Source organism: Silurus meridionalis, chromosome 20, assembly GCF_014805685.1.
Source record: "Silurus meridionalis isolate SWU-2019-XX chromosome 20, ASM1480568v1, whole genome shotgun sequence".
NCBI lineage: Eukaryota > Metazoa > Chordata > Actinopteri > Siluriformes > Siluridae > Silurus > Silurus meridionalis.
The window spans coordinates 1,320,351-1,337,295 of record NC_060903.1 but is presented as its reverse complement, the minus strand read 5'-3'; the positions used below and the strand labels follow the sequence as shown (position 1 = coordinate 1,337,295).

At 39.4% G+C, this 16,945-nt stretch overlaps 2 protein-coding genes across 3 annotated transcripts; both read right to left on the bottom strand.

Moving 5' to 3' along the window:
• Positions 1 to 1,927: 1,927 nt before the first annotated feature.
• On the bottom strand, positions 1,928 to 4,541 carry nsun4 (NOP2/Sun RNA methyltransferase 4). Its single transcript, XM_046876733.1, has 6 exons — positions 4,403 to 4,541; positions 3,684 to 4,018; positions 3,455 to 3,609; positions 3,219 to 3,379; positions 2,988 to 3,112; positions 1,928 to 2,501 (listed from the first exon to the last, which is right to left on the bottom strand). Exons 1-6 carry the CDS (start codon positions 4,493 to 4,495, stop codon positions 2,225 to 2,227), a joined length of 1,146 nt encoding a protein of 381 aa, XP_046732689.1. The 5' UTR covers positions 4,496 to 4,541; the 3' UTR covers positions 1,928 to 2,224.
• Positions 4,542 to 6,257: 1,716 nt separating this feature from the next.
• Positions 6,258 to 15,443, bottom strand: pif1 (PIF1 5'-to-3' DNA helicase homolog (S. cerevisiae)). 2 transcript variants are annotated; one of them, XM_046875910.1, is made up of 13 exons: positions 15,345 to 15,443; positions 14,085 to 14,674; positions 13,509 to 13,638; positions 13,187 to 13,312; positions 12,214 to 12,367; positions 11,274 to 11,388; positions 10,068 to 10,174; positions 9,817 to 9,956; positions 9,537 to 9,643; positions 9,357 to 9,444; positions 8,238 to 8,383; positions 7,267 to 7,458; positions 6,258 to 6,527 (listed from the first exon to the last, which is right to left on the bottom strand). In XM_046875910.1, the coding sequence occupies exons 2-13, from the start codon at positions 14,655 to 14,657 to the stop codon at positions 6,474 to 6,476; spliced, it is 1,932 nt and encodes a 643-aa protein (XP_046731866.1). In that variant the 5' UTR covers positions 14,658 to 14,674; positions 15,345 to 15,443; the 3' UTR covers positions 6,258 to 6,473. The 2 variants fall into 2 exon arrangements, with proteins under 2 accessions (XP_046731866.1, XP_046731868.1); XM_046875912.1 differs by having other exon boundaries at positions 14,085 to 14,698; positions 15,345 to 15,375.
• Between the last annotated feature and the right edge of the window lie 1,502 nt (positions 15,444 to 16,945).

The following is a 16,945-nucleotide window of genomic DNA, read 5'->3' as shown; positions in this document are numbered from 1 at the left end:
TGGAAGATCTCAAAACTACTGAACACCTTTGGGATGAATGTGAACGCTGACTGCACCCCCCCAGGCCTCCTCACCTTCATCAGTACCTACTAACACCCTTTTAGCTGAATGAATCTCACAAAACCTCCACAAGCAAAAATGTAGTGAAACATCATATATATATTCAGCCAAAAGGGTGATGTAGGTTAATATATATCGTACATATTGTAAATGGGGTTCTGTGTTGTGACCACACTGACTGGTGCTCATGATATAAAAATAAAAGACTCATTGACTAATTAAAGCTGGTAATTTAAATGGAATTAAATGGCATTCTTTCTTCATTTATGGGTGAAATAAAAACAGTCTACAGCCAATAAGAGGGAAAAGTTCTGTGTACTATTATTACGGTTCCGAGGTTTATACAAATAACACAGGAAATAATCAAAATAAAGAAACTGTCTGATATCGCCATCTACAGGCCGGAGAGAGAGGTGCAAATAATGTACAGATTTAATTATCAGATATACAAAATAAAGAACCCCAAATGTATAAAAACATTTCATACCGAAAAATTCGCACCGAATTATGATAGATAATTATTATTTTTTTTTTTAGTTCATTAACAATTGCAGCAACTATAATTTGTTTCTATTTTGGAATTTCAGATATTATGACGTACCGTTAACTTGAAGAAAAATAGTAAAAGAGTAAAATGATCATTAAATGAAGGAATATTCTGCTGTTATGAATAAAAAAAACCACAACAAACTATAACAGAGACAAAGGAAAGTCAATAGAAATAATACTGCAGGATGATTTACAAAAAAATTAATTATGCTGCAAGCAATAAAAAATGATCAAGTCCAAATAATGAATGGAATGAAGTCCTAAATTAAATCTCATCACACCCTGTTCAGTGTGAATGCTGGATTGTGATTGGCTGGAAGAGGTCAGTGTGAATGCCCGATTGTGATTGGCTGGAAGAAGTTCAGTGTGAATGCTGGATTGTGATTGGCTGGAGGAAGTTCAGTGTGAATGCTGAATTGTGATTGACTGGAAGAGGTTCAGTTTGAATGCTGGATTGTGATTGGCTGGAGGAAGTTCAGTGTGAATGCTGAATTGTGATTGACTGGAAGAGGTTCAGTGTGAATGCTGGATTGTGATTGGCTGGAAGAAGTTCAGAGTGAATGCTAGATTGTGATTGGCTGAAGGAAGTTCAGTGTGAATGCTGAATTGTGATTGGCTGGAGGAAGTTCAGTGTGAATGCTGGATTGTGATTGGCTGGAAGAGGTCAGTGTGAATGCTGAATTGTGATTGGCTGGAAGAGGTGCAGTGTGAATGCTGGATTGTGATTGACTGGAGGAAGTTCAGTGTGAATGCTGAATTGTGATTGACTGGAAGAGGTTCAGTGTGAATGCTGGATTGTGATTGGCTGGAAGAAGTTCAGAGTGAATGCTAGATTGTGATTGGCTGAAGGAAGTTCAGTGTGAATGCTGAATTGTGATTGGCTGGAAGAGGTTCAGTGTGAATGCTGGATTGTGATTGGCTGGAAGAGGTTCAGTGTGAATGCTGGATTGTGATTGGCTGGAGGAAGTTCAGTGTGAATGCTGAATTGTGATTGGCTTGTAGTTTAGATAGTTCACATGTAGTTTGTATTTAAATCTAAATGAATGCGCTAATTTAATTAAAAATCAATTGAATGCGCTAAAATGAATTTGCTAATAAAAACCTGTAACCATAGTAACATCCAGCTCCAGTTCCATCCAGAGTGAGACAGCAGATGGATACATTTCCTGACGACCTCACTGAGCTCCATGAAGGAGTTCTGCATGTGGTGGAACTTCTATGGTGAATTTTGATTAACGACTTGAGGCACAAGATGCATTTAAAGAACTAGAAAAGAAAACATTTAAATGATAAACAGAATGAAAAACTTCACCAGGAGTTACTCCAAAAGCTTTATTATTATTTGACCATAACAATCTGTTTCTCTTTCAGGTAAATAACTGTAGTGTTCTGTCACTACTTTATCTGTGTGTGAGATGTGGAGCAAAAGATTGTAGATGTAACGAGTCGTATATAAAATGTGTAAAGAAAATGAAGCATTATTTTGATCTATTCAGTCAGTTTTGCTCTGCAAAGACATTTTAATAACACCAGCAGGGGGCAGCATTGCGGCACTGAGCGTACACACAGCTGGGAAAGCAGTCAGGTCGTATCTACACATGCATGCCGAGCTTCTTCAGCTGACCCGCAGCAGTTTGCACAAGTAAATCGGGCCGAAATTTGCGCACAAGTGCGGGAGGACGAGTTCCCCGAGCGCCGGCCGAGGAGCGAAGTGAAACGTGTCTGAGAAGAGACGAGTGAAGCTGCTGAGGTCCTGCACTCGAGCCGTGATGTCCATCTCCTGCTGAGCGAGACGGAGCGCCTGCTCCACCACACACTCGTTCTGCAGCTGAGACAGAGAGCAGGTGGAGTAGAGCAGCTCTCCGCCTGGACGAGTCGCCCGGAGCCCTGCCCTGCATGAGAGCAAGGACGAGGAGGACAGGAGGACACATCAGTCCCAAAGCAGACGCCAATCAGTTGAATTCATTATTAATTTCAATCAGAACAGCAATCTAAATTCTCTGTTACATCCCCCCCCCCTTCAATCCAAGTCCAAGGACTTTTTTACAACATCTTGGAAACAATCATGTGATCTCTCTTCCAGCCTCTTCTATTTTAGGCTCAAGCAGCACCTGCTTCACTTTATTTTATTTTATTGTTTTATTAATTTTTTGCTTTCCAACAGAGAGAAAAACAAAAGACTTCGGAAAATATTTCTCAATAAACCACTGAGCATCATGAGGACAGTGTTAATATTGTAATAAAACCATATCAATGTGTAAAACAGACCGATGTTGCTGCTGCACTGGGAATTACCTTTAATTCCTGTGGTGATCGAGGAATTTTATTTTAAGATGATTTTTAAAACAAAACGACTGATTTTTTTTTTTTTTACTCACAGCAGGAGTTCCATCTGCAGTAAAGGAAGCATCTGTCTCTCTTTAGTCCTGGATCTTTTAAAGATGTTGTTCTCATCCTCCATCAGGGAATGTCTGTCTGTGGTACAGGGGACGTCTACTAACACCTGAGAGGAGCGATAGAAAGGAGAAGAGAGACAGAAAAAGCAATAAGAGAGGGAAAGGAAGACAGAGAGCGAGATCTCCCTGTTTTCCTTCCTCACTGATACTCACTCTGTCAAACTCCACATCTTCCATATTCCTCCACTTGCGACCGTCAAGGGACGTGACACGGACCTTGTCGTCACTTCTCAGCTCTTTGGGCACGTAGCTCTGGAGCGTTCTCTGCAGCCGGGTTGTGCGAGACCCAGACAAGTCATTGGCCCACAAAAACCCTGTGAGAAAACTTCAATCAGGGACACACTTTAATTTAATATGGAACACCACCATAACCAGAAAGGTAGACATACGGACGGCTTGCGTCTGCAGGATGGCGAGAGTCTTTCCTCCAGGTCCGGCACACAAGTCCAAGACGGTTTGACCCGGCTGGACATCCAGCGCCAACACGGGGAGGACAGAAGCCGCGTCCAGGAGATAATAACTCAGTAATCCTGTGCTGTCTGGTCTGAGAGAAACAAGACACATGAAATATCATGCGCTAGTCACATAAAGAGGATCTATGAAGAAGTCTTTCGCTACCTGGCAGGTTTGAATCGGGTTATGTCCCCTCTCGGGAAGACAAAACACTGGATATTCGGGTTGACACGAATCCGGTCTGTGGAAGAACAATCATTTTGTTCATCCGAAACCTCGTGTCTGTCTCGTTCTCTGGTGAAGTCTCTGCAGCCTTGAGATCGTAAAGTCGAGATCACGTCTGCGTTAGAGGCGAAGTTGTTCATCAAGGCTCCGTACTTCTGCTCCGATAACATCGCCAGGCGAACGGACGGCCACAGCTTCCCAAAATAGTTCTTATAGGTGGCATCGAAATGCTGCAGGGCGAGGGATGAGGCTAAGATCTTCGCTCTGGTGCTGGCCTGGTGGAGAATAAACAAAAGTGAATTAGTGCTTGTGCAGTGTGATCATGTTTCTGCCTTATTTCTTCGTAACTAAAAATGCATTAAACACCAGCACCTTTTTATATATTTAGGAGACACCTAAAAATTATATTTAAAATAATTTCCACAAGGCAGAGAAATTATTTTCAGCAAAATTTGATCTATTGCTAAATATTTAGGATCTTTTTTACGTGGTACTGCATATAATGAGTAGCGTTTTAAGCTGCAACTTACATGTAAATAAAGTCATTATTGCTGCTATTATTATTATTATTATTATTATTATAAAAGAAAACAATACTTTTCAAAGTCTCTGGATTTACTTGAATAAATGCCCAAAAAAGAAATATCTATACATTTTACCCATTTTGTTTTAACTCGATTCCGTCGCTGAATAAAACAAATCGAGTCTTTGAACTTGTTTATCAAAAATGCCTTTTTCACGTGCGCCGCCATTTTTAGGTGTCACCGATAAAAGAGTCCGCGACTCACAACAAACAGGTGTCGTTGGTTCCGTCCTGACGACTCATTAATCCTAGGTTGAATTAAACATTTGAATACTAAAACAGCATTTTATTCATTTTGAGACATTTTAGAATTAATATTATTACTAATATACTACTATATAATTACTGTTACTTATCATTCAAACCGCACGGATGCTTCAAAGTTATTTACTAAATTGTTAACTGAAAATAGATATTTCTTTGTACTGATGATCTCACAAGAGTTTCATTAAATATTATATAATTTTATAAAATATATAGTATCAATAGTGTTTGTGTTGTTTTTATAACATTGAATAAAAAAATAAAACACACCAGTACTTTTAAGAAGTACAAAAAAAAAGAAACTATGTTATTCAAGCAACTTTCTCTGTGTGTGTGTGTGTGTGTGTGTGTGTGTGTGATTATAAAGTTATTTTAGGAAAGTTTTATACACTTAAAACATAGTTCATGAAAAAGAAATGATCACACACAGAGAGCCAGAGGTAAGACTTCCTGTTATTTATTTATTAATTAAAAACATAAATAATAATTATTAGCTATTAACCCAATAAATCACATTCATTAAATGCCTTAACTTTAAGTATATAAAATAATATCCTTTCTAAAATATATATATAGAGAGAGAGAGAGAGAGAGAGAGAGAGAGAGAGAGAGAGAGAGAGAGAGAGAGAGAGAGAGAGCTTTCTGATGTGGACCAGCACAGAGAAGCTGGAATCTGCAGTGAGATGAAGTTCAGCACTGATGATGATGAAGTGAAGCAGGATGTAATGGTGTGATTGGATGTGATTATTAGTGTTTACATGTAGCAAATAAGTGCATCTTGAAAACAGTCCTGACTTGTCGAGCATCAATGAACTCATCATGAACTTCTTCAGCAGTTTGAGCTACAGGAGCTCGTCTGTTGGATCGGAACCACACGGACCAGCCTTTACTCCTCACGTGCATCATTGACCCTCGTCCCCCACGACCCTGCCGCCGGTTTATTATGATTTTGTTCTTTCAGGCCGCACACAAGCTCTTTAGTTCATTGTATTAAGCTGCACTGCCCCTACTTTCTTTTTTATTCCGCATTCATAACAGTGTGTATCTGTGAATAATGACTGTAATAATATATAATAACTCACTGTATGTGTCAGTATGAATACAAATATGGATTAATTTTCCAATTCAAATCACTGATTTATAGTTTATTCCATAAGCCCTTTTACAGCAAAGTCCAAAAATCTTTCTCCCGTGTTTAATTTATGTGGTCTACTTTTCGGGTCGTTGTTTAGCTGAGAAAAATAGTCACAATGACAGACATTTTTATTTCTTCCAATTTTCTCTCAACACCATTTTGCTTTTTATGTATCATTATTTTAATTTAGAAAATCAGGCTTAACCAAGTTAAAAAGATGTTCGACTTGAGCTCAGAAGGTCTTGAGGTCAAATCCCAGCACCACCAAGCTGACACAGCTGGGCCCTTGAGCAAGGCCCTTAACCTTCACCTGCTCAGTGGATACATAAGAATTTTAAGTGGCTGTGAAGAAGGACGCCTGCAGTTCTGCAGATAGACCACGAGGTGGCAGCAGAGTCAACGGCACATGAGCCGAGATTTACGAACGAGCTAGTTTTTGCAGATTTTATTTTTTTTGTATAATTGAAAAAGGCGCTGTGGTTTACATAAAAAGAACTAATGCAAAGGAGAAAAACAAACAAACAAACAAACATCTTTAAAAAAATTATTTAATAAAAAATAAAATGGACTTGAAAAACCAAAATGCATACACGTACAGTATAACATTTCAACACCACCATGATGAGGTCAAATAGAAAGCCATGATAAATTAATAATAAAAAAATAAATTAATAATAATTAAAAAAAAAAGAGAAATCTATCGATTCCGGTCGTACACACAGTGCACAGGGTCGTGGCGTGGAGATCTTCACCAGATTTGATTCTCCTTGTTGCTTTTCCCAACAAAGTCATTCATGGAGGACTGTAAACACAACCAGAGTTTGAATTGTTGCCAAAAAAAACCCCAAAAAAAAACACGTCAGCAACTACATTTTAGGAACATTTAGTTACACAGTGTTTTTCCAATCGTATTTTTTGTTTAGAATCAGAAGCATCATGTGTTCTATTTACAGTACAATAAATTTCCTATGGTGTGCTGATGCTATAAAAACTATGAAAATCATATAGTTTACATATTTACAATTAATATTTGGTTTGTCCTCTATTTAGAGCTATACACTGTACCATCTGGCTCCTCCCCCCTGTCCAGCTAATCAACTTAGCCTGATCTGGCCACGCCCACATATCCCCCCCCCATCTCATCCATTAGCTCTCTGTGACCTGCACCCACCCCCTCCGACACGTCCGTTATGTCTGTAAACTAATAAAACCAGAACGTTCCCTCTTTCGACATTCTCTAAAGGTTTTATAAATGATTTATCTCTAAAACATTCAAATCTTTTTATCCAGAAAAATGAACATTTGCTTGTCAGGGAAGACGACATGCTGGAAAATAAATGTCCCCTGTGGGTATAACGAGTCCCACTCAATACAGAATCGAGCCGCCTGCTACAGACGATCCATCTCGGCCTTTTAGCGCTCAATTCTCCTGCTTCCTGTACAGGAATATTTATGGCGCCACATTCATCCCTCTTTATCAGTCTGGAACAGTAAAGTGCAGTAATCAGAGTGACTGAGAAACAGCCCACGGTGGCACTGACCTGCAGGAGGAGTCGATCTCGCTTCAGCTTCTTATAGAACATCAGGACGTCAGCGTTGGCCTGGACCACTCGCGGGTCGAAGTCCAGGACACGGAGACCCTCCAGACTGCGAGCTCGAGACAGCGCGACGTACGCCTGTCCGCTCTCGAACACACGAGCCAGAGAGATCTCCACGCAGTCCAGAGTCATGCCCTGTAACGAAGCCAGGAGCAACAAGTCAAAATCTAGCGGTGTTCAATTACGCTGTAATTAACAAAATAATCAGGGGTCCAAGTACCAAAACAAACTCTGTGAGGACCTGCTCGAATGTTCTGCTCATAACCGATTGCAACCATCAACACTTAAAATGACCTGGAACTGGAGACTCCTTCCCTCCTCAATCATCAGTACCTGATCTCACTAAAGCTCCTGAAGCTGAACGATTCCTCATCCCCAAAATCTCGTTTAAAGCCTTCCCATGAAAAGTGGAGTTTATTATAAGAGACAGAGCTCATTGTGATGTTCAGGAGCATATGGGTGCGATGATCATACGTTTTTTGCCATATAGTTCATCAAAATAATCCTCCATATTGTTTACAGGGCAACTGTATTAAAAAAAAAAAAAAACCACAACAAGCGCAAGCCTCTGTAGCTCGTGTCACCGGAACCGAGCAATCAAAAGCATGCATGATGCACTTCCATCTGTAGCCAATAAGCCTAATTACCCAGAGCTCCATCTACAGCTAATTGAAAGCCATTAGTTCTGCTGGCATGTGGCCTGGAGGCAGCGGGTAAAGCTTCCGACGCACTGCGGCTGCGATGAAATAAAGAAATCTGTAATCTACACTAATGTTATAAATGTCTCTGTAAACGAACGAGTCACTGAGACTTCTTTTTTAAAAGCTGATATGGAAGGTTAAGACGTCAGCGGTGAATCAGGTCTGACTCAGTGGCCTGCAGAGGTTGAATCTATGAGTCAGAGGAGCCCTTACTTGACTCTTGTGGATGGAGATGGCCCAGGCCAGCTTTAACGGGAGCTGCTGGCGACTCAGGTACACGCCCCCAGCCGCCTTAAACGTCCAGCGCTCGCGCTTCATCACTTCCACAGCGCCGCACAGGAAGCGCACTCTTGGGAGACCTGATGCACAGAGAGAACCAGATACCGGACATGCAGATGATTCGATTATTACATCACTACAAGATTAGTCCAAGGACAGCTGTAGTAGGGAGAAGAATAAAAATAGCAATACATTCATTATATATTGACGAGGGCTTGGGTATTATTTTGTATTAATCTTATTGTTTTAAACAAAAATTTACCCCCTGTTACACCTGAACCTTATTACTTCCTGGCGATTTTTCCAACAATTACACACCGAACTAACATTTTCTGCCCAAGTTACATGTACGTGTGCAGATTCGTTGCAAAATGCAAATCGTGCTTTAGAGGTTCCCGACAGTGGATTTTATCGTACCTCGTGATAAACGATCAATCAATTCAATATAAATACTGGATAAAAAAAAAACGAACATAAACCTCCATGTAAAATAGAACTTTACTACAAACTACTACTAACTTTATTACAAGCATTAAAAAAAAATATCAAAAAACAGTATTAAACTATAAAAATGTGCTAAATTATATGAATAAAAACAAGCGAGCAAAAAAACAAACACGTAGTGTCAGTGATTCGCCACTAGAGGCCGCTCTAGTAATGACAGCGGACCGGAAGCTGATTGAACGGATTTTCCCAGCAATCAGCTATCAGTACCAATTAATCGCTCTACCAGAGACGCTCATTTGCATGTAGGTAAAGTGCACGAATGACAAAGCATTAAATAAGCAGTTAGGGTGAAGTCTGGGAGACCGAACGGGATGTTATTTAGAGAATTTCATCTTCAGTCGGCTGAAAATGTTCTCTGGATTTTCTCAGTTTCAGATTTACACAAGGATGCGTTCCTGATCGAGTTTCTCTGGATAAGAGCGTCTGCGGAACGTAATAAACATGCAGATTAAACTTCGCAGAACCTGAATTGGGGATATTCACAACAACGTAGCAGAACGAAGTCATTAATACAAACATATGATATAACAGATCTTTAGTTTATACCTTGATTTCCTGGTAGAAAGTCAACCACGACGCCTCTCGCACCGTTCACCAGGCCTCTCTGTACATCCAGGTTCTTGGTCAGCATAACCTTTAAAAGCAAATCCCAAGCAAAAAGATATGAAGTTGTTTACATATTTAATAATAGCTGAAAATGAGCTACAAGAGCATGCTAGCTCTCACCTGAGCGCCCACTTTCAGCTGTAACGTGTGGCCCACTGGACTTTGTGCATCGATGGTTTTGACCAACACGGGGTCACTGTCCAGAGCCTGGAACACACGCAAGGGTCCTAAAACCAGACAGATGTGAAATGTACTGGTGGAGTCTCTGAAGGTCTGGAGAATATTTTTGGAATTGTGCTATAGATTCACAATATACTATGATTGTCAGAGGAACCAAACATCCTGGAACCTGTGAGAAGAAGCATCGATGTGTCTCACAGCTTGAAATGTTCCAACACACCTGGCAGCTGCTGGAGTTTGTTCTCGTTAGTGAGCTCCACGTCGTCCTTGTGTGTGCACAGCCTGGTCGCTACGATACCATCCCGCTCGATGGGGTTGCTGGCGCTCCTCAGGAGCCGGGCAGTGACTTCCTCAGTGACTCTGGGGGAAAGAAGGAAAAAAAAAAAAAAAAACAGGAAGTACTTAGATCAATGATTTCATTGAAAACGAACAACAACAAGCTGAAGATCACGATCCTCTAGATGTTGTTACCTGCCCACTCGTACAGCCTGCAGCAGCGAGATGAAGGTGCGGTCCGTCTGCCTGCGTACCTCAGTCAGCTCCATGTTCACATGGATGCACTTCCGCCAGCTCCTCCCCTGAGGAACACCAAGAACACGCTTAAATGGTCCACTCCGAACTGGTTGCTAATTAGTGTAAAAGCGCAAACGGAACAAATATGAATAATTCATGTTGCCTAGTAACAAGAAGGAGCCCAAAAAAAAACCCTACGTGATTAGACAGAGTAAAAACACTCATCCTTTAGCTCATAAATCCGTTGGGTTTTCAGTCACGGACACATGAAAGGGCTCTGATTTACTGATTGTTTTTTTTTTGTTAATGAAGGAGAAGCACAATGTACAAAAACACAGAAATACGACTGATGAGTGTTTACTCAACCCAGAGAACAAGTAAAAAGAGTTTCATAATGAAACAGGGCTCCATTAGAATCCCCCTTTTTTCCCCCTCTTGCTTTTGTGAAATAATTGGATCAGCATCCAGAAGGAAATTTAATAAGTCTCGTCTCTTTAGAAGGAAAAAATGTAGAATGATATAAAGCATTTATATGGATTACTAAAAAGGGCAGGCGTGTTTCAGTGTTTTACAAAAAAAGAAAAAAGGCAAATTATAAAAAGCACAAAAACAAATATAATTAAATAGGAAAGGGGGGGGGAAGGGTAAGTTTAGAAAGACAAGGACCCTGTAGTAGAAAATCAAAAATAAGGAATTTTTTTTTAAATAAAAAATTAAGAATTAAATAAAAATTGTAATAAATAAGATTATAAAACTAATATTTTAAAAAACAAATGGGCCATTAAATAAAATAAAAGTAAAAATTAAAAAATTAAATAAAAGTAATAAATTGCATAAAGCATAATTGTATTTTATAGTAATTTATGTAATTAATGTAATATATTATATGAAATATTTATTATAATGTAATAAAGTATTTAATGTAATTTATAGTTTTAGTAATTATTAGTATTATAAATTGACAGTATTTAGATGTCATATTCAATAACAAAAATTCACAATATAAAACTAAATTGGGAGAAAAACAGTTCCGTCTATGATTACATTCATACGCCATTAATGCGAGTTATAAACTAAAGTAAATCAATAAAACATGAGAAAATCAGGGAGATTCTTGTTGCAGCTCGAACCCGGAGTTACGACGTATTTTGTGCGATTTCCTACCTGGAAGCAGAAGCTGGGTTTCTCTTTTCCTTTAGTCACAGGAGGAAGCTGGAGAAAATCTCCACACACGATCAGCTGAATTCCTCCGAACGGCTCGGTGGATCTTCTAATCGACCTGCAAGAACCAGAAGCACAGAGCTCATTTAGCCTCCCACACACACACACACACACACACACACACACACACACACACACACACACACACACACACACACACACACACACACACGTAATGTTCAGAGTCATTAATTCGCAATAAAATGTCCTCATTGTGAGGTCAGAATCAGACGTTTATCGTACGGTATTCAGTTACTTACACACACACACACACACACACACACACAAAACTAATTTACATAAAATACATGAAATTGTATATGTCCAGAAGTATTGGGACACCTGACTTATATTCTTCTTCTCCAAACTGTTACTGCACACAATTGTATGATCTATTTGGATGCAGGAGTTTGATATTTTCCCTTCATTTGAACTAGGAGACTCAAACCTGCTCCAGGATGACAATGCTCTTGTGCACAAAGCCAGCTCCATGAAGATCTACTTTACATGGGATGGAAGTGTATGGAAGTTCTTGAGTAGCCTGCTCTGAATAAATGCTGACTGTACCCCAGGCATCCTCGTCTCACCTCCAGCATTACCTGACTTTACTAAACACCTGTGTGGCTCAATCGTACTCCAATATCTAGTGGAACAACTTCCCAGAAGAGAAGAGGAAATCAGGGACATAAGATTGGTCCTTTTTGAACATTCCATTCCACATTTATGCTCAGGTGTCCACAAACTTTTGGCCAGATCATTTATGGTACTTCATCAAATATTTTTACCCACTTTATTTCATTTTACTGAACATGTGACAGCAGGAAATAAATTAAATTGATCATCGTTCAATCTGCAAATACAGAAAAATAAACTATTGACGTGCCTGGCGATGGATTCCAGCTTGTCAAAGAACTCTGCGTCCACCATGGAGATCTCGTCGATAATGAGGTGTTTGCAGCTGGTCCAGTGCTGCAGGACTCCGGGCCGCTGTGCGAGCTCCAAACACTGATCCAGAGGAGCGGAACCAGAACCAATACCTTACCGATCAAAGAGCAAGACCCGTGAAACAGATCGATAATAATAAAAAATTATTATATTGATTAAAAGTATTAGTTTCATCTCATATATCAATCCTATTCCACTCGATCCAATCCCAACTTTATAATCCACCCAGTCACCATCTAATCTGAATTTTCATCAAACCTTAAATCAAACTATCCATCCAAACCAATTCCATAATCCAAACCAAAATATCAATCCTCTAATCCCAATCCACCTTATTACAATTTCATATCCTCCTCAAACACCAAGCTATTGTCCCATTCAGTCCCATTTAAAGATCCGCTCCAAATCCAGCCGACCCCAAATAATCCACCCATTTACACCCCCCCAATTATCTAACCCAGATATCCATCCTGCAATCCCCATCCAATCTAAACTTCAACTTCCAATCACAACCCCAAAGATCAATCATCCAACATTCCATTCATTTCAAGCACATGCCCTGAATCATACCATCCATCCATCCGTCCGTCCAACCAGCAATCATACCATCCATCCATCCGTCCAACCGACCACCAATCATACCATCCATCCGTCCGTCCAACCACCAATCATACCATCCATCCGTCCGTCCAACCACCAATCATACCATCCATCCATCCGTCCAACCAACCACCAATCATACCATCCATCCGTCAGGTCCAACCACCAATCATACCATCCATCCGTCCGTCCAACCACCAATCATACCATCCATCCATCCGTCCAACCAACCACCAATCATACCATCCATCCGTCCGTCCAACCACCAATCATACCATCCACTCTTCCTACTATCCATCATAAACTCTAACCTGCGAAACTGTGTAATGTCGTCCCTCCTATATGACAGGCAGCTACACCTGTACTGGCCGTGGCGTAGGTGCTTTTAGGAGGCAGCGATCCCACAATCCGTTTCAGCAGGAAAGACTTCCCCGTACCTTCCAACACAAACGCACAATATTAGAGTGTAGATACAGTGAGCGCTCTGTCACAAATAACACTCGCCGTGATCGCGTTCACGACCGATTGTTTTTAAAACATGATAAATAACTCGTAACATCATAAATCCTTATGGCACTAAATTTTTGACCAAACATTCAGATTTGTGACAACATGTCTACAACTTCTAAATACCTGCACTTCCAGTAAAAAACACATTCTTCCCACTCAACACTGCATTCAGAACCGCCATCTGCTCTTTGCTGAGTTTTTGAGCAACTGGCAACGTGAGGACAGGCTTCTTATGAGGATGAAGAGTTTTAACCTGGAAAACAGAGGACAAGAAACTGGGATTATTCTTCAAGACAAAGATAAACGCTGCATGTTTGGAGTGTGTGTGTGTGTGTGTGTGTGTGTGTGTGTGTGTGAGAGAAAGTAATAAATAAATAAAAATAATAATAATGGTTAAAGTTTAGATTGAAATCAGGTTTGTTGAAGCTTTTTAAATGTCTCAAACATTCACTGATACTTTTTCAGATATAAATGTAAATCCATAAACCTGGACAAAAAGCCATCAGAGATGAAAACAGTCATTACAGTTCAGTGTCAGTTCACACCAGCAGCCTCGGGTATGAGGCACGGCCTAAAGTCTGAACCTGAATCAGATTTGGTAATTTTGGTTGCCAGAAAAAGAGAAAATGTCTATTTTGTTCAAATGGTTTAATTATAACCATAAGTCGGAGAAGAATTGTAGATCAGTGTTGATTATACCAGGCTGGTGTCTCCATCCGCTCGGGGTCGTTTGAGCTGCTGTCGGCCGTCTGTCCTGTTCACAGCTCTCTCAGTCAGAGCTTTGACCTGCACCGGGGCGTTCACTTTACTCCTCAACTCGTTGGCCTTCTGGATGTCTTTCTGCTGCACAGGGCTGATGATCTCGAAGCTCCTCGGCACCCCCGCCCTCATCCTGGCCCTTTCACTGACTGGGTTACTTCCCCGTGACGCTTCATGTTTTATACTCAGGGTCTTCAGGAAGGTTTTCAGGCGGTCAGGGGGACAGTCAGAGATCAGGAGCTGTGCATTATTCTGTGGAAAGTTCACCGTACACTTTCCATCCTTGACAAAGCGTGTGAAGAGACGGAAGTCATCACGTAAAGCAAAGCTCTCAGGGGGGGAACCACGGACGTCCTGAACGCGCAGCACCAGCTCACGGAACTCGTCCCGGCCCAGAGTGACCGCAGCACGGCGGAGAACCCGCCGCTGTAACGCATGACCTGCTGATGCTCCACTCACACGCTCCACTGCAACACTGCACTCCAGTCTCGCCCCATCCTCCACCTGCAACATCTCAGACCCTGGACAAACTGCAAAGAGCAACCACTCGAGAACTGGAGAGTAAAACAAACTACTATTCAGTTTCTGCATGTTTATCTCAGGATTTCACACTGTCTCTAACACACACACACACACACACACACACACCTCTGAAGCTCATCAAACGCTTAATATGACCTTTTATAAACCTTTTAAATAAACCTGCACTGTGTGTTACTGTTATTATTGTGATTATTAGTTTTATATTAGTATTTCTTGTGTGGGTATTAATCATAAGCTATGCTAAATTTTCACCCAAATATTAACATAAAAATTAAAAATATTAAGAAACAAAGCTTATTTTAGATCATGCATAATATATTTAAAATATCTAATATATAATAATCTATATAAACTATTTTATTTGCATTTGGATTGTTGACTTCGAATCAAAATGGTCTACATGGACAATATAATTATAATAATAATAAATAAAATGTTATTTCATATTGACTATTAGAGGACAGATGTACAGATGTATGTTTGGTTAAATCCATGAAAAAAGGTTTGATTGTTTGCAGAAATCTACCAAATTCACCATCAGGACGATTTAAACAGAATAAATATAGAATTATACATAAATTATAGCTTTTTTAATTTTTATTTTAAAACGTCAAACTGTAATGTTGCAATGAAATGACAGTAAAGTGATGAACTCACCGGCACACTGGGCTTCACTTCACCGCAGCAAACAAAACCACGCCGGAAATTTCAAACGCAAAGCTTTAACCGGAACAGCCAATCAAATCGAGGCATTTAAATACCCAACCAATGAACGATAACTTCCGTAAAAACGGCCGGTGACGTCACCGCAAAGCATTGAAACGCTTTAGGACGGGGTTGCCAGTTCTGTTTTTCTTTGTGAATTAAATTTTAACTTTAAGTACTTATTTTTCTTTTACATTTTTTTTTGTTTAGTTCTTTATTTTCTCTATTTTTATTTGTTTACTTCTATATTTTATTGATAAATAATTATTTATTATGCATAAATAAAAATCTGTTAAAAATATATATTTTATGAATATAAATCAGCTAAATCTTCAACGAAAAACTAAATGTATGAATCTATTTATTAAGTCTTTCATTATAATTCAAATTAATATACCTATATTGTAAACAAAACTTTGTTCATTAAATAAGTGAATAAATGAATAAACCCATAACAGACTCATTTTAAAGTATAAATGTGTGTCAGCACTTCTGGATACATGAATTTTAATATTAATAAAAATATTAATTATTTTTAAATACTACTTCAGAAAATGTATGTGACAATGTATTTAGCAATGATTATTTAGCAGTTCACTAAAACATATCAAATGTTCTATTTGGGTTTTATACTGGACCTGGCAACCCAAGAGTGTATTTAAAGTTATCTTATTTTTAATAGTTTTTGAAGTTATAATTAATATTATAACATTATAATAGATAGAAATGCATTAAAACAGGTTAAACCACTGAGATGTGCAGCCATATTTTAATACAGATATGATCTATCATGCAGTGACCTGCCCAGTCACCACTCCTAAATCCTGCTGATCTGCTCGGGGATGAACTGGATCACAAGAAATAAATCTCCAATCAGTAAAGAAGTTTTACAAGATGCACAGCAAATTATTTCACTTGAATGTTTGGAGAAATGAACTGATGGATGCTGAGAGTGTGGGAAGCTGTACTTCATGCTGAGGAAGGATTTTTAATGGAAATGAAGTGGGACATCTGGACATTTATAGATTTGTTCTTTAGATTACCGAGTTTGTCACATAGAAACAATAGGAACATACACGTGTCTCTCAAAAACCTTAAACGTCTCTGTGTTTCCAGACTTTTGACATTCACATTATCACTAATTCCAGTTACAATTCATACATTTTTGAGGTTAATTTCTCCTGTTTCACCTCCTCTGAATATCCCCAGTGGTAAACTTACACCTGATTGGGAAACACTGGTGAAATGTACAGTACACTTAATACTGATGTGTTACTAATGAACACGTCATCAATAAGAGACGTTTAAATTGACACGTCAGTGAACGAGGACGTCTCATGCAGCCTTGATTTCCCCTAGCCTTAATGTCTAAAATAGGGTGGAGCTACGATGCATTAAAGAGAAGTGAAGAATCAAAAATTTTTAAATGAGGAAGACCAAAGTGCTCGAATTTCTGTTGTCTCCTTTATAGCCTCCTTTATGCCGTAATCAGGTCACTGTCTTCCAAAACACATGCAAAATCTACCACTTCATTTCATTTCAATTCAATTCTA